The 17,878-nt window shown below is 46.2% G+C and overlaps 1 protein-coding gene across 1 annotated transcript in view; it reads right to left on the bottom strand.

Annotated features, from left to right (window-relative positions):
* ANTXR2 (ANTXR cell adhesion molecule 2) overlaps positions 1–17,878 on the bottom strand; it is a 73,539-nt gene that overhangs the window by 49,641 nt on the left and 6,020 nt on the right. The window contains exons 4-8 of the mRNA XM_058837033.1: positions 15,092–15,173; positions 13,991–14,098; positions 13,824–13,892; positions 12,915–12,995; positions 649–709 (exon numbers count right to left, since the gene is read on the bottom strand). Of these exons, the coding sequence (XP_058693016.1) occupies positions 649–709; positions 12,915–12,995; positions 13,824–13,892; positions 13,991–14,098; positions 15,092–15,173 (401 nt within the window). The remainder of the gene's footprint in view (positions 1–648; positions 710–12,914; positions 12,996–13,823; positions 13,893–13,990; positions 14,099–15,091; positions 15,174–17,878) is intronic.

Below are 17,878 nucleotides of genomic sequence, written 5' to 3'. Positions count from 1 at the left end.
AGAACAAGAAGACTCCCCAAAACCAAATCAGGCACACTTGAAGTGCCAGGTGAAGGAAACATTTCTCCTTAGTGCTGTTTCTCTGCAAGTTGCCTAAGGGCCACACTCTCTGTGAGCTGTGCAGAGGAGGAGTGAAAAGATGCTACAAGGGCCACTGACTTGACACAGAGCATCTATTTTTCCACAAAAACATCCAAGTAACATTTTGCAACTACCTTATTTTGATTGATCTCCAACTATGCGTGGATTATGAAGCTGAGAGACAAAGCCTTAAAATTCTGTGCAACTCTTCTGTTTCATTAATATATTGCTCTTGCTGCCCAAAAATGCAGTCACGTGCTTTGTTCTTACACTCCACAGATTTTGGGGCAGATCTGGGACGAGTGCAGAGCAGACTCAGGGGAGAGGGGCAGGTAAATGCTCACCAACTTACATGTGCATTACCCAAGCTTTGGAAGCAGGCTGTGGTAGCCAGCTCCTCTGAGGAGCACAAGAAGTCAACAGAGAAATCCAACATTTCTTTAATTTCTTGAGGACTTAAGCTCAAGATGCTTGATTTTAGAGACATAGAGTTTTCTTTCAGATAAAACAGGGAAACCACAGTCCTATGTAATAATTGAGTAGTATATTAAAATTATAAAACCTTACCTCCTACACACACACTGGATGGCTCCAAATATAAAACCTCGGTGCACGATTGTTTCAAAACCTATTGCAAAGGAGGAAATAGTCACGAACAGGTTCCACAGCACAATTTCAATGAGCAATCGTAGTTCAAAACTAATGCTTTTCCCTAGAACACACGTACAGCTACAGGTTTGGTTTGCTGTCTGACTTTGTAGGACATTGCCTGGAGAATGCACAGCTCCTGCACACCTGCACAGTCAAGTCTACGAGTTCCTAAGGTTTAGATTAGTTTCTTAAACCTCAGAGAGCCTTTAAAATATGCTCAGGTCCATAACCTGTTTTTCCATGAACCCCAACCCTAATGTTTAAGCCAAAAATTAATCACAAGGAGCCCGATCCAAAACCTAATCCAGTCAAAAGCAGCCTTCCAACAACCAAGCCTGATGGAGCCAAGTGCACGTTACTGCGAGTGCTGGCACCTTGCCCTGCGTCAAGAGGCACAGGAACAGTGGTGTTCCTGACGGCCTGCCTGCCGTTGGACAGGGATCTCACTTCAGCTCTCCCTGTTGTAAGCGGTATTTTTAGCAGGCATTTGTAAACATTCCATGGCATCGGTTCAGGACCCTGTAATCACGTGCACAGCCGAGTCCTGTTACTGTCCCCTCTCTATCTCCGTTTGCCAGGTCTGGGTCTGCTGCAGAGCTGCCCTGACTTCCTAGGAATGTCCCTTTGTCTTACTTTTAACTCATGCCTTCCTCTCAATAGGAATCTTTACGCTCCATGATGTTTCCCAGTGGTTTCTGTTGCTACATATCCAGGCCCAGCAGAAACTATCATGTAGTCACTGTTCTGACAAGAAGCACGCCAAGCTCCAAGTAAGAGAGCATCCTGCCTCAGTGAACACTTCCCATATTGCCTCCCTCCTCACAAACTGTTGTGCACAAATTAATTTTTTAGTGCTTTAAAACCCATGTTAAATATCAAGCAGTATTTTTACAAACTGGATGCATTTGGATAAGACACAGCAACAGAGATCTTAGGAAAGAATGTAGCCCAGAGTTCAGTGCAAGCCAGGCAGTTCATATTAGCTGAGCATCTCGCTTCCAAAAAAGGGCTTTAGCCTTTTGATTCCTATTGCAGTGTGGAGAGAAGTTCCCTGTGGCTTGTTTGGGGGCTGGGGAATATTTTGTATAGCCTTTTATTCCTTTGCTGTAAAAGCATGTTCAGTTTTTTTTTCACTAAGGAATCAGATAAACAGCTCAAGTGAAACTGAGACTAGAGGCCAGCTTTATGTGAAGCACAGATCCAGCAGGTGGCACAGAATTCAGTAATTTTGTTTTTAGAAGGAGAACCTTGCAATCCCTGTCCTGGCTCCATTTGCCCAGTGCCTAAGGAGGGGTCAGTAGTATGAACTGGAGGTCAGGGAGAGGGGAAGACAGCGTGGGAGAGAACCTGACTTCTCTTGCACAGCAGTAGTTCTCTAATTTCATTGCACCCCAGGGTGAATTTTCTAACGCTGTGCTTCCAAGTGCAATATAAATCAGGAAAAACCTACCTGGATATATGTTATTTTAAAACCATGACAAACACCACGCAAGGAGAGATTCTGAGAAGTGATGTCATCCACATCATCTCCAGAAATTCACACCAAATATAGGACTCTGCTCCTAGGCTCACAAAGGCTTTTCTCTCATTCCCTGCCCTCCCCCTCCTCCCAGTGCTGGCTTGCCCAGAGAGAACCAATTCCCCAAAAACCCAAGTGCAAAATAGAGCAGAAACCTGTCAGCCTTTGTCCTGCTGTCTGGCAGCTTCAGAAGTGGAAAGCTGTGTAAGACTACAGGGTGTTCTTTGTCATCTGAGACGACCTGTGCAGTGTGGGACTGGGTCCAACTGGAACCAGAGCCAATCGAGGTAAAGTGGCCACAGCTGTGAGCTCGTTAACAAAGGTGTGGCTGCTGGGACAGGACAATGCAGTAGGGTTCTGTTCTTAGGTAGTCAGTCTCTTGGACCGCAAGAAAATGGGACATGGAATCCAAGCCCCAAACATCCACTTGTTCAACAGCAGCACAACTGACTGCTAAGGAAATGATTCTGTAGCTTCCTCTTGTGCAGGACTTGCTCCATTGTGTGTGTGGTTTTAAACCCTGGTGTACTGGAGGTCGGGTTCTCAGAGCAGCCAGCACAAGAGCCAGTGGCACGAATGCAGCTTGCGCTCCACGCCGACTCTGCTGCCAGGCACTGCTCTGCAGGAGGGCTGGATGCAGGGCAGCCTCCCACCCCTTCAGTGAAATCCTTTCTGACGGCTGTTGAGTGGACCCTGTGCAGTTTCTATAGCATCTCTCAGGAAAGCAAGTTAATCCTTTCAGCACACTTCTGAGAGCAGAAGTAACCAGAGGAGAGGCATCCAAGATACCCAGGGGGCACTCGCAAGCCCACTCTCCCTTGATGCAAACTCGCTGGCACACATTGGGTCCTACCTACCCAAACACGCTTTTCTTTGCTCAAAGGGTTGCTTGTCAATCAGCTGCTGGGCTGCCCAGCTCTTCTGGGAGCACCATGGCCATTCCAACTGGCGCTGTGGAGCTTTAAACCACCTGTCTTCAGGCTATTTCAGTGGCTTGCAAGTAAGCACACATGTAAATCTTCTTAAAACGGTTGTAGGCAGTTCGTTTATCAGGTCCACTTATCCATTACTAGCGTTTCCATTTGGCCCCACTTTTCACCTAGCTCATTTTTCCTAGACCAACCTGGTTGTTAATTAATACGTAAAATCTGTATCTGTCTTCATGGTTTCCTTGTGCTTCCCCCAACAACATTCCTGAAGGCTCCCACAAACTTCAATATTTCTAAAGCAGTGGATTCCCATTTTTGTCATTACTAACACATTTCCTCCCACTGGATCGGTTGGAGAAACACTGCCTGTCTCTGACCTGCAGGTGTCTGAAGTGACCACACACTCGAGTTTTATCAGCTCTGAGCTGCAGAAACACCCCACACCCAAATTCTGCCATCAGCACTGGAAGGGCAGATGTCCCTGCAGCACACTGCACAAAGGCAGCCAACTAGCAGGCTGACATCACACTCCCCACTGCTCATGGTCTTTACAAATTCCACCTCTGTTTATCAATTTTGCTTCGTCAAAGATCTTTCCCCTGCTTTATGCAATGTTTCTTCTTGTGGAAAATGTGCTTTGTGGATCTTCCAGGACCTCTTTAACCTGTCACAGACCAGGCCTGGCTCTCCCTGGACTCTTTTTTCAGCTTTGCTGCTGCCTCTTTCAAGTTCCAGTTGTTTCACAGCAAAGCAGGATGGCTCCTGCATCTTTTTGAGCATTTGGCCTGCAATACCCTCAGCACGTGCTGTGGAACAGAGCTGTACCAGGCCTCACAGTGTTACACAAACAACAACTTTCCCTTCCAGGACTCTAATGAAGGTTGTGTTCCATGAAATTGTGAGAACAATGCACTAGTAACAAGCCGTGAGCAACCCAACCTTACAGGGGCAATTAACAAAATACGCTAAGTGTCAATTTGTCTTGCAACCTCACTCGGTTTCGCTTAGCCCCATATGCAGTTCAAAAGTTTTTGGCAGCAGGCAGCACCATAAATCATAACTTGCGTGGCATCTGTTCCTGCCCAGAACCGCACAGTGCGTACATGATTTGGGTAAGTCATCATCCCAGCTGGATCCTTCACTGAACCACCGTAATGATCTCAAGTCTTGAAAATGCTCTATGGCTGTGTAAAGTGTTTGCTTCCTGGGACAGAGGTCAGAATAGCCAGGAACTGCTGGAAGGAGACAGCTGCTGACACAGTTTGGTCAGACTTGGCATGCTAATGACTCTGAACAACTAAGGATTTCTAGGGCCACTAGTGGCCTTTCCTCCCTATGGAGCCATTCAAACTCGCACCTCTGTTTACATCAGTGCTCACCAGAAGGTGACCCAAATCAGGCTGCTGTGGGTTTTGGGGAAAGGCAGCATGAGTCTCTGGCCGGATGTCTATGTCCTGCAACAGAACAAATGAATCCAACTTGCTATTTCCCAAACCCCTTTTTAAAGAAAAAAAAATGTTTGTCTTTAAAAACTCATCTTTGTTCTACTGCTGTACGACAAGGCTCGTGCCAAACCCGCTGACAGCAAAACAGGATTGCTTCCACACTTTGTGTGTGCACAGATAACGTTCCTGCAGTTTTATCTCCTGATGGGTGCACACGGCCTGTCCCTGGAACGCAGTCCGTGGACACACCGCCAGCCAAACCGTGCCCAGAGATGGCAGCACAGCCCTGAGAGCCCCCCTGCACAGCAGCCTCAGAGCTGCAGGCAGAAGTAGCTTTTCTGTGGAGACTCCTTTTCTTACCCCCTCCCTCCCAAATATGGGGTCTGTAATTTTCACTAGGAATGCTGCAAACAGAAGAGCTGGTGGGGGAAATTGTAACCTCAAGGAAAACAGAGCTAGAAACTAAACACTGTTGATGGTGTGGCATGCCATGAGATGTGCCTTCTTGTACTGGTGCCAAGCTCCTCCCTCAGGTAACCACAAAACCGGCCTCATCAAGAGCTGCATCTCTCATCAGGATACATATTTCAAGACACAGTGGGAAGCGTGCTCATGTACTTGGCACTGCAACACATGGATTGTCAGTGTGATAAATTTATGGCAAATTGGGGGCAGTAATGGAAGGTAATGTCTGAGAGGGCCCATATAACATGAGGAGTGTTTAAATCTACCTTGAGCATTCCATGCCTTGGCTGGATCTGCGGATGCAGGCAAAGCCTTAACCACTGCCAGCTGTGGGCCCTTCCTTGATGAGGAATTGCCTGCACCTTTGGGCTCCTGGTTTAGCTGCTCAGAAATGCCACTACCTGCGGGGCAGCTATTTAAATGGTAGGCAGCAGCAGGGTTCCTGTGTACACAGGTGGAGCAGGGCATGCAGATGGGGACCAGAAGCCCAGATGAGAGCTGTGGAAAGCTGTCCCAGCCTGCAGAACACTGCTCTGGAGCCAGGCCATTCTCCTGTGAGTTAATGCCTTCTGAAGCCCCATCCCAGCTCAGGGCTGTGCGGCTCCTCAGAGCAATGGACGATGAAGGCAGTGTTGTGCTGATGCTGGGTTAGCTGTGTCCAGCTGAACTCATCCAGGTGCTTGGTTAAGTTCCTAAAACTATTCTGCTTCATTCCTTCCAATTGGCTGAGTTGGGACTGGGCTTACCCCATGTTTCCGTGTGGGTTTGTTTTTCTATGAGTCACTTAGAAGTATTACTGGCAGCTTGCTTCCTTTTTTTCAACTCAAAACCCTTTTTTTTTTCCCCACTACTGCTAAGAGTAGAAAGGAAAGAGAAGTAAAGCAGGAGGTGTATAATTGGTTTACTGAACTCACTGTTTTTGTCCTAGACAATGAAATGCTGACTGTGCATTGAGCAGGTTTTTTTGTGCTGAATTCAGTGATTGTTATGGCATGTAAAGTCAATGTGTGTGAAATCAGGGTGATGAAGAGTTTAAGGTGTAGTAGGTTGGCACTGTTACAGGTTTCTCACTCAGGAGCTGCTGCTTTATTTATGTAAATAGGACTTGTGCCCCCTAATAGTGTGGCAGAATTAGGTCTTAACAAAAAAAGATCTAGAGTAGGCTACAGTAAGAAATAAACTGAAGTAGAGCTCTTCATTTCTGTAATTACATTTGAGAAGTCTTTACCAGATTTTTTAAGTGAGAACCACCTTCACAGTACACCTTAGGCTGTGGACAGGCCAGCCTACCCATATAGCAATTGATGTTTGAACTCCCTGAAATTAACTGTTTCCAAAGTGAGGCCTTTCACTCTTTCTAACGTTGCTTTCACATCACGTGCTTCTGCTGTGTTCAAGCTCTGTCATTTATTTCCCCAGTGCCGATCTGTGCAGAAAGGCAAGAGGCAGCAGGACCACCTCACACTAGACGAAAGGCAATCAATTCAGGGTGACTTGGAATGAAACACATGCTTTTCAAGGAAACACCGTTTTGGTGCTTCTCTCCCACAAAGTCAGAGCAGGAACTGCAGCAGTTAATATCTAATGGGCCCTACCATTCTCTGCTGCCAAACATCTGTGCTCATGTCTACACCTTGCTGCCGAGCCTGGCCTGCTCCCTGACGCTGCTCAGCAGTTCCGCGAACAAAGAGCGAGGGGAAGGGGAAGGCTGCTACCCTGTCCCCTGTCTAAGTGAAAAAAAAATCCCTGAGACATATGGTCTTGCATAAAATCACCACCCGAGAGAAGCCTGGCGCGGCGTTAGGTTAGTGAGAATATTCTAATTACACCGAGGCTGAGCAGCACCTCATTGGCAGCCACTGAGGAAAGCAAATGGAGATGACAAAACTGTGGGTCATGAGATGCGTATTTTAACAGCATCAGAACCTTTACCCCCAAATTACTAAAAACAACCCTAAAACCATTACTTACCAAGTAATGTAACTAGGAATCAAGACAAACTGTTACTTTCCATAAGAGGAAAAAAGTTGCTTGGGCTATTTATTTTTTTTCTAATTAGTAAGAAAAGTCTGGCTCAAAGAAACTTCTCACTAAGGAGTCGCTGGATTTCATTTGGACCTGTGACTGCTGCCTTCGGAGCCAGTTGTACAAGCATCCCTTATGTAAGAGAGCTGCCAGCCGTGCAGGGCTGGCTGACAAGTCCCATCCCAATCACAGGGTACAGGCACGCTCGCTCTAACCGGAGCCGTGTCAGTGCCGGTGCTGGCTTATCAAGCTCACTGTGCTCCAGGAGAACATTATATGGTTTGTAATATGTCAGAGAATGTCAAATTGAGGGCTGCACAGCAGTGAAGGGTAGAGCAGAAAGCATTCTATTCCAGGCCATTGATTCCTTTTAACAACTACATGCAGTAATTCCCAAAACTATCTCCTCAGTCTCAATCACATGGAAAACATAGCGCAGCGTTAGTTCTGAACCTTGCACCCAGTGCAGCTTGAGGATTAGACCGTCCAAGGGGATTAAATAGGATGACTGATTTAATCAAAATAATTCTTTTAATGATAATTTGCTGCATTTCTCCTCCCCCCATCTCCTTAAGGGTCTAATAGTTTGCTTCCTGGATTCCCAGTGCATAAACCGAGCATATTTTCTTCCTACAGGAAATGATCCAATTAGGTTGATGTATAATTGATAATGAACCGTTTAAGCTGATTTTGGCCTTGAAAAATCTTAACCGCGTCCAGTCAGCTGGCTGACCCCCCTTCATCTGCAGTGGAGGGACGACAGCACTTAGGGAAAGGGAAGGGAGCAGGCTGAGCACTCTGCCCAAGGAAGTGCAGGGAGGCAGCCTAGCTCGAGGGAGCTGCACAGGCTGGACTGCAGTAGGGATTACTTGAAAATCACGTAGTCCCCGATTGCTGCTCGGTACCCGGGTTGCAACCCGGCCCTGAGGCAGCAGGGTTCAGACAGCAGGGTTTGGTAAGCAGTCACATTAGAGACACGGAACCAGCGTTCTCTGGTGTCTAACCCTGGAGCACCGCTGTGGCAGTGGGGAAGTTTCCCACCCTCCCTAAACACAAATTCTGTTGCCTTACAGCAGGTACCAGCTGGAGATGTTGTTGGACCCGTGTGAGTTCGGTGATTCGCCCTCCCCCAGTGCCAAAGCCAGGTCAGCCTGAGGAAGTGCTGCTGACAGCACAGCTGGAAAAGAAGGCATCAGATTCATGGAGAAAGGCTGGAGCGCATCTTTGGGAAGACAATGCAGTAAGTTTTATAAACATAAAGGCTAAAATTGCTCCTCACATGAATACCTCTTGCCGACCTCAACAAAGCTGACTCCCTCTCATTAGGAGTTTGATTTTGTCCTTGCTTGGACACCAACTGGCTGCCCAACATGGTTTGGGGCCTTCTCTCCCTGCTGACTTTCTGTTAGTATGGCAAACAGGGACAGGTCTGCTCATCACCAAGTCTTGTCAGCAGCCTGCAGGGCCCCTCTCTGTGCTGAGCACTGGGGCACAGGCGTGGTGACAGTGAGTGTCACCAGGCTCCAGATGAGAGGTGACTCCATGAGGTAGCGGCAGCACTGAGCGTGCTGCTGCCGCGCGCGGTTTGTGCAGCGGCTCCCTGCGGGCCCTGCAGCGCTGGCTGTCACCAAGCCGTGTAACTCCAAAGCAGCCATGCACTGCCATGCACAGCAAGTGACACAGGAGCTATCCAGCTGACATGGAAACCCCCAGGATATGGGACAGACACCCCTCACTGGTGTCCAAATGGATCGGGATGCCGGAGGGATTTTGCTGACTGCTCCTTTCAACAGGAGCAGACTTCCCTCCATCAGCCACAGAGTTTTACTGGAGAGAATTTAAACTTTTGTAGCAGAGCCTGAGTCTGACACTGGGTGAATCTAGGGTTTTTTAAGGCTCTTGTGTGCATTTAATCCTTTGTTTGGCCTCACTGGTCCCGTGTGCATTCCTTGGATGGGTCTAAGTCAGTCCCTGTCAGCCTGGGCGTTTGCACCCTGCAAACCCTGAGGTCTCCTCTCCCCTGGTCACCCCTTCACCAGGAGACAGATCCTCCAGTATCCCAATTTGCAACTTTTCCTGGGCAAATGGACAGCTTTATGCTGAGGCATAGGCTTTTTCCCCAGGAGGCTCAGCCAACTTGGAGAGAATTTTGCTTCAGTTTACAATGCTCTGGGTAGTGCAGCTACTCAGTTCACATGGCTTGACCTACTTTTTTTTGTCCATTATGCTTAACAGTGGGTTTCCCATGTAAAATGAACAAAAAACCCTGAGCACCTGTAAAATGAACAAGCAGAAGGAGATGTTTACCAATTCTATTTCTAATCCTTTCCAGGTAGAATTTTTAAGAAAGTTTGTAACCCTAAAAGATAAAAGATAAAACAACTCTAGGCTTACTCTTTGAATTACTTCCTTTAAAGTTCTGCACGTATCAGTTCCTGTAGTCTTATCTGATAAGTTTTTGTGGAGTTTCCTCAGAACAAAATATATTTTAACTTCCTGTATTAAGTGCTGTCAGCTTACTTCAGTATAAAAATGTGATTGTCTACGTAGAGCTGTCATACACTCTAATAATGTTGCTTAGTGAGTTCCCTTAATGTAACTTTTCAAGGTACCAGCCTTGTCCAATTCTGCCTGCAGAGACAACCAGATAACTTTCACTCACAAATCAGAAGGACTTGACTTTTTAATTAAGGGTTTCATTTTCTTATCTAGTACTGATCTGCTGCATGGTGACAGAAACTGTGCCCTCCCAAAGCCTTCACCCTGTCCTGGCTCATTCACAAGGCTACACTCCATGTAATAATCAGCCAAAGCCCATCAGTAACTGTTCCTGAGAGTGCAGTAACTTGCCTTCAGCGTTTTGCTTTTAAGCTCTAGAGTTTTGCTCAGATTTATTCACCCTGACAATGCTGTTTAGTTATGACCTTGTAAGCTAGGTATGAGCAATGCTGGGAGAGCAGGAAACTTCACAAAGCAGCCCCTCTTCACAGGTCTGCACAGACTTTTTGAACTGGTAGTGGATGTTATTCAGGAGAAATACAGTGGGCACTTCAACCCTTCTCACTTCCCTAGTATTTTATCAGAACTAATGTCAAAACATGGCGCAAGCTCTCTGGCATCTGAGCCGAGGTTACTCTAAATATTCATCTCGACTGTCTTGAATGTTAATCTGTGGGCAGGATTAAGCAGACATTGTGTATCTGTCCAGAGATAATAAATTGGAATAGTTGCTTTATACTGAAAGCAACTGCAGGAGCAGGTACTACTGACAGTCTGCTAAAACTCATCACTTTCATTTTTTTTAACGCTAACAAATGCAGACTAACTGCTCAGCTCTCCTGGAATGCAGTACAAATATAACAGGATAGCAAGCAGTTTCATACCTGGAGAGATCAATGTAGTAGAGGCTCCTGCTCAGCAGTTCTGGGTTGCAGTTTTGCTCAGGAGTCTTAATTGCTGGGTTGCTACCATTTCTGAATGCTTTTCAATGTTCAATGGTGTTTCAATGTTTTTTCTGAACAGAAATCGTTCAACAACATTCACAGAGGGTTTCACAACTGCACCTTTGACTCTGAACTTTGAGCAATACTGCTGCATGTTTGTGACCGATTTCCTTTTCATCTGGTTCGAAATTAGCTTTCCCCTTTACATCAGTATCTCTGAGTCTGCATTCTCTAGCTAACTTGCAAACTGAAGTGAATTTATAATAGCGACTAAAAAGGAAAACCGTGACTATTTCATGTTCAATTAGATCTACTTATCAGTGCTATAAATGTTATGAGAAGGAATTGGCATACTCACTTCAAACCCTCGCAAAGAAAACTGAGTATTAACTACAACATACCAAAATACCCTGTTAATACTGCCACCACAAATGCCCTTCAAAAAAATCACACACACGTACACAAAATCCAAACCAACAAACCCTGCTATGGATACTTCCATCCATGCTCTGTGGTAAAAGCCGAGTGTTGACATGTCTGGTGGCTGGGCTGTAAATAAACCCTGAATCAACTCAGGAGCTCAGTCTGCAGAAGCAGACCTTGCATGTGAGCTGTAGAACTGTGTACATCAGTTTGCTTTTCCTGTCACTGCTAAGCTGTTACCTTGAAACAAGGCGCTGCCATTCCATGTATCTGGTCTTGTTTTACAGTTATGGTACACCCAAATCTGGGGTTTTTACAGCTGGGTTTTTCATAAGTATCGAAAGAAGCTGGATTGAGGCTTGTGCACACACCATCTGGCATATCTTACCAGAAAAGATTCCCTCCCTGCTGACACATAAGGGAAGGTGCTTTCAGGTTCCTGGGAGGTATGGACGCAGCAGGCTGGCACTGCTCCTAGCCAGAGACCACCCAAAAACACCTTGGCTGGGAATGTGGGTAATGGGACACCCTATGGCTTATGCTAACTTTCCATGTGTTTGAATGACAGACTCTTCAAGCTGAGCTCCTGAGAAACCTGAAGTGACCGTACTTCTGCTGCTTCCAGAGGAGGGCCAGAGGAGCGCGGAGACCTGACCCCTCGGAAGGTGCCCATCTGCAGGTCAGTGACCCTCGCTGGAGGGGAAACGCCGAACACCCATGGCTTTATTCCTCTATCATGCTTATTTGCAAAGCAGTATCCTTGGAAACATAACATCATCAGCTGGGGTTAAACATTCAGCTCTTATAAACACAGCCCAGTACTGGCACTCAGATCATTTGTACCAGCAGCATAGCTGAGCCCTGTAAGTCCTTCAAATGGTACAGAATGAGATTTTAAATAGTAAAGGTGTTAGGCAGTACCACATGGGCTGCACTGTCTTTTCAGGGGAAAATCTGTCAATGCATCAAAAGATTGCTTACCTTTCTCTAGAAAGCTCAAGGAAGATTCTAGAACTATATTTATTTTAAGTAACAGGGAAAATAAGTTGTTGCATTACAGCATTCACAAAAACCACACTGCTCAAGGGAAGTGGTAAATTCATGACTGTGTAGTATCCTGTATGCGAATAGTATCCTTTTGTTATTTAAAAAAAGAAAAGGAAAGGGAAATGAGTGATAGTGGGCTCTCTCAGAAAATGGATTTCATTATTGCTTTTGACTTCTGCCAGTATGCCTGTTTGCACTGTGCCGCCTACATGCAGCAGCAGCACTGCTAACCTTGCAAAAAAGACACAGCCTCCAGTCTAAAATGAGACAAATTTTGTGTCCACAACCTCAGGTGTCTTAGCACACAGCTGAAATAGTGTCAAGCCACTGATGGCAACCAAAATGATGCTCTTTGATCCCTCCCCGCAAACCACAGTAGTCAGCTGAATGGCCTCATCTCACTGATGGGAGTTTCTCAAGCCATGCTGAAAACTGGCACAGAGTCTTACCACTTACTGGGATAACAAGTGGTTAAAGTCATGCCTTTAAAACATTTCTGTCTGTCTGGAAATATTTGGGCAATTCCTAAATTGCACTTATTCCCCAGGTTTTAAGCAGTTGTTCTCAAGTCTCTCAGAGTTAGCAGTCTCCATTTTTTCCAGACTGAACCCAAAGCTGTCATTTATCAGAGCATCCCCCAAACTTCCCAGATGAACTTCCCTCTGTTTGTGAGGAGTCTTCAAAATCTGCATGAGGTCTGAGCATGAATAACTGCAGGAGGTGCAAGCAGTGCTGATTTTTAGAACTGCATCTCTAAGGTAATGGGGAGGGAACTTAATCTACTGCAATTCCTGCCTCAGGAACCAGCTCTGCCTAGAAGAGCAAGTGAGACTAGAGAGTATGCTCTACTCTTGAGCAAATGTAAAACTTATTGCCTGGTACTCACAGAATTAATTATTCCTTTCAGTGCTTGGAATCCTCCAGTGACAGGGAAGACTTGCTCTTTCACGTCAGCAATTCTTTCCAGCTTTGGAGAGAAAATGCATGCAAACACATAAATCATCTGGCAAACTAAATTCCTCACGCTGCTTTACACCCTTAAAATTTAAATGGATGTCTAAAAGCAACCCTTATCAACTCTGCTAAGAGAAGGAAACTTTAGAGCTCTCTCACAGCTAACTAAGAGTTTTCTGAACTGGAGGGCTTACCACAGCTGACTGCAGCTAACAAAATGGTGGCTAGTCATCGTGGCAAGCATCACACTGAGGAAACCTTTCAGGGCCTGTATTTTGGCAGTGATTTTGTATCTCCCATCCCAACAATAACCTTCCCTGTTTGTTCTGCCTTTCACTAAAAGCCCTTTCTCTGCATCTCCTTTAGGAAGGAGCCTTTCCTGTACCTCTCCACTGAAGCCACTTTGACCAAACAGGAGTAGCTGCAGCCTTCACTGGGACACAGCAACTCTGGAACAGCTTTTCTGTGAAGGCCATGAATCCCGAGATGCACCCAAGGTGGTTACACATGCTCTGCTTGAACCTTGTCTACGGCTCCGCTGTTCAATGTCATCAGTCCCCTGACCTGGTTGCCATTCCAATGAGAGGGGCTTGCCTGCACCCTCTCATTGGCAGCTCCCAGTTAAGGGGATTTCCAACGGGGCTCCTTGGCAGTGAGCACGGCACCCACACGTTCTATTTATGTCTGTGTACACATCTGAGTGTGTTTCCTGAGCCAGAGAAGACATTACGCTGCCTAATGTAAGTAAAATTAAATTTCTGTACAACTTAACATTAACTCTGTAAAACTCTGGTTTGAGGTACTGCCTAGTACTCTAAAATAGTCGAGCTCTTCTTCTTACCTGTTCTTGTTCAAAATCGTGGACACCAACACAGTAAACTCTCGCTCCCAGCTCTCTGGATTTCCTTGCCTGTGGCATCATAGAACAGAGAAATAAGCATTTTTTTAATTCAAGAGGCAGCACCCAAACTCTGCAGAGCATGACATGTATTTCCAGCTTGTGCTCACCTCTTTCTCTGCATACAAGGGAATCTGACCATCCAGCTTGCCATCAGTCAGTGCAATGATGATACTAGAGAACCTTGAGGCTCCTTGCTTTGCAATTTGCATATTGGCCTGAAAACAACAAAATCCTTTATCCACCTTAAAACTACACCCAAATTTTTAACTGTGATGCATCTTCTAAGCATCTAATACAACATCTGAAATAACAGCTTCATCCTCAAATTTCTCTCATGACAATCATCTGCCTCCCTTGAACTCACTACCAGCAGGGAAAAGCCCCTCACTGGTCCTCTCCAGTCACAACTGAGCCCATCTCCGAAGCACTCGGGTCACTGACCAGTCAACCCTTGCAACGGGCAGCTCTCCCAGGACAGAGCGCTTCAAATCCACCATTAGGATTTTCTTTGCTAACCCCCAGATTTCAAACACAGTCAGTAGGTTCCAAGATATAAAAAGAACGGCTTAAAACTATTTTTTTTTTTTTTTTAATTTTTAAATAGCAACAGAATTCCCTTTGCCCGGCTTTTCAGAGCGCAGATCCTGGTTACAAACATGGCTCTGCAGTCACAGGGGAAGAACTGATTTTTCTGTAGCAGTGAAAGCTTAGATCTTCACCTTCAGGGCTAGGGCTTTCATCAAAACTGCATTACTTGAACAAAGAAAAATATAAGCAGCTGGGAACTCAGTAATTAAGACAGTCCAAAATGAAGAGCGTTTGTCTCACAAACGCCCCTCTGTGCGGTAAACTCTCCCCAAGGAGAGCGCTCTGGAAGGCACCGCAAGCCCCACAGCCCTCCCGAGCTGCGTGTGACTGTTCACCGTGTCACTGGCATGCTGGGTGAGCTCTGAGATCCACGACACACACCCATGCTCTGTGAGCAGCAGCAAGTCAGAGAAATTCCATATGGCAAATTGCTGTGATGGCTAATCATCTTCTGCAGGGGATTTGCAGACTGTCTGGGCAACCCTGGGACCACTCAGGCAGCCAGAAAGATTTGAGCATAGCAGACTGAGGTGTACAACCGTTCTATTTATGTTACAGGTTGTTACCCAAAGGGTGAGAATAGAGGATTGGCTGATTGCAAGAAGATGAGTAAAACCTACCTGTTTTAGTCCTTCGTGTATGTATGTCTCACCTGCTGGTGTCACCTCCTCCAGATCCTTTAGGCCTTTCTTGATTTTCTCCCTGCGAACAAAAGAAAAGGTAAGAGACTTTTTGTGTGACTTGAAGTGTGGAAAGGGTGTAATTTACCAACTGAAAAACAGTATTTGTCCTCAAGGAGAACTGAAATGAAAAGCTGTAAATTAGAGCCTTTAGTTAGGATCCCACATGGAGGCAGACTGTGTATTCATGACAGAAGTGGCGCTGTGGGAACAGGTATTTCAGACCTATCTAACACAATATGCTTCAGTGAGTCAAAAAGCTGGAATCAAGGAAAATGTTCAGGTGGAGTAGATATCGCAAAGAGATGGTAAAGCATTTCGTAGCCCAGTGGAAATTCTGTTGCATTAGGTCTATTTTGCTACTTTAAACCAACTTTGCTTCCATCCACACTGCAATCAAAAAAATCCCCTAAAACAGCAGTTCTATTTCAACAGAAATCTTCCAGATCAATATGCAGGAATTTAATGACATAGAACGGAACTTAAATAATTAAAACCTTGGCCCTGAAGAAAACAGCAGTAGGCAAATGTAGCATTTGCAAAACACCTTTTGTGCCCATGGGAAAAGAGCAGGATTGAGGATAGTTTTTAAATTTCGACTGTCACAACCTTTTTATGTGACCTTTCCGAAGATATCCCACACAGGTCCACAGCTCACACAGATTTAACAGGAAAACACATCTGTACCATGGTTTTTCACAAGCAGTACAGCAGGTCCACCTGCAAGGTGCTCACTAGCTATGGAGCTGAAAGGGGAGAAGTCGACAGACTGCACCACAGGAACTGTTTCCAGTGAAATGGGCACAAGCGGGGGGAAAAGGCAGAGAGATTACTGAAAGAATCCAATCCACAGGGTCCTCATTCCCCTGCAAACATAGGTTCAGCCAAGTCCATGGAAAGCCATGCTAGGAAAGGATAAGCAAAAACTAAGAAGGGGCAAAATTTGGGCCAGAATATATAGAACACTGTGACAAATCTAGGTGAGAAAGAGGAACCCAGCAGGGGTGAGGAGATGGAGGGAAAATACATCGCGGGATGCGTGAAAGCTTTCCTTAGGCCAGACCAAATGAGAAAGAATGCATATGCCACACTGCCTGAATGCCACCCACTCGTCATTTGTTCCACGGATGGGCTTCCTCTATGTTTAGCAGCTCTGTTCCAAAGTACAATCCATAGCTGGAATAAGCTCCCCATCACAGGATCCACTGATACAATCAGGGAGGGGAGGGAGTAAAAAAGATATGTGGCATTGAATGTATGGAAGGGAACAAGTTATGTAAGATAATACAATCTGTTTGATCCAAATATTTTACATTCAGCATCTATAGAAACAACTTGCAAGTGATTATGTACGAACGCAGATTATAAACCACAGGGTTGGTGCTTGCCAGGAATGAGTGGCAGCACATCACAGGCGTTAGTGCTCTGCTGCCAAGAAACAAGCAGCAACTCAAGTCCCAGTTTTGTGAAACAGATTTCATTTTGCAGAAATAGCTTTTGTACAATCAGTTCGGTTTTATTTATCTGCAACGTCTTGTGACCCGGTCGCACGGCAATCCCTGGTGTTGCCAGGTCTCTGCCTACAAGGGGTTCCAGGAAAACCTTTGGTAGCAAGAGCCGTTTTAGCTGCATTTAATCAGGCACCATCTCTTGCCCTCAGGGCACAGCTGCACTAGACAGACCCAGCCAGATGTCAGCTAGCTCCCAGCAGTCTCCAAGCCCGTCAAGTGCAAGCGGGCTCTGGTCTGGATGTCAGAAGGCTGGTGTGGATTGCAGGACTTGGGGCCCTGGCACCAGCAGGAGAGCTGGGCTCCACCTCTCTGAAACTCCCCCCGGCTGGTTTGAAGGCTGGACACGGGAGCTCGTGCCTGCCTTCACTGTCCTGATAATGACAGTCAGCCAGGCACAGCACTCAGGAGCCCCACTCCTGCTCCTCAGTGCTCTCACAACTTCCCTTTCTCTAGTTTCTGTAAGGCTGTTTGGTAGCTCCAGAAATCCCCAGGGAAGTTCTGGTTGTGTAACTCATCTGTACCATGACAGCAGAGCCCTCAGCCCGGGTGCCCGGACATCCCACAGCACAGCTCAGGAGCACTAACAGAGGCTGAGGGATGCTGGCTTTGTGGTGCAAATCAGAAAAGGGAGGGGGGTGGAAGAGGCAAAACAGAATCAGCAACTTGCAGCCTGTCTGTGTTTGGGCTGAATAAGTGCAAATTTAATATCTTTTACCCACTCAGCATATGCGCTGCAGCCCATTTCTGTGTTTTACCACAGGCACAACTAATTTTTAATAGCTACCCCGTCTGTTCTCTCTCTCAGTTGTGTAACTGCCTCAGACAGCTCTTCCAGCAGCAGCCAGGCAAACACAGCTGTTAATATCCATGCAGATTCCAGAATGGGTGTTTTTAGCCCCTCTGAGTGGGGGACAGTGTTGTGCATGTCTTTTCCGTGTCACATTCCACCTATTGAAGTGCTGGAATCTTGAATTATCTCAGTGTGAGGAGCGTACGAGCGCTGGCAGGAGATGGTGGCTCTCACTGAGCATGTATTTATGGTGAGAAATGAGGCTGTGTGCTGCAAGGCAACAGGCTCATCCCTAACAAACAAAGGCAAACAGAACAGGTACTTGGGGTTTGCTGCTAAGAAGGATGTACAGTAAACAGGAAAGCACAAACACGCGTCACTGAAACCGAGAGGGGAAGTGTTCTTTGACAAAGAGTAATAGCTTCA

The sequence above is a fragment of the Poecile atricapillus genome, chromosome 4 (assembly GCF_030490865.1).
Source record: "Poecile atricapillus isolate bPoeAtr1 chromosome 4, bPoeAtr1.hap1, whole genome shotgun sequence".
Lineage (NCBI taxonomy): Eukaryota > Metazoa > Chordata > Aves > Passeriformes > Paridae > Poecile > Poecile atricapillus.
This window is presented reverse-complemented; position numbering and strand designations above follow the sequence as displayed.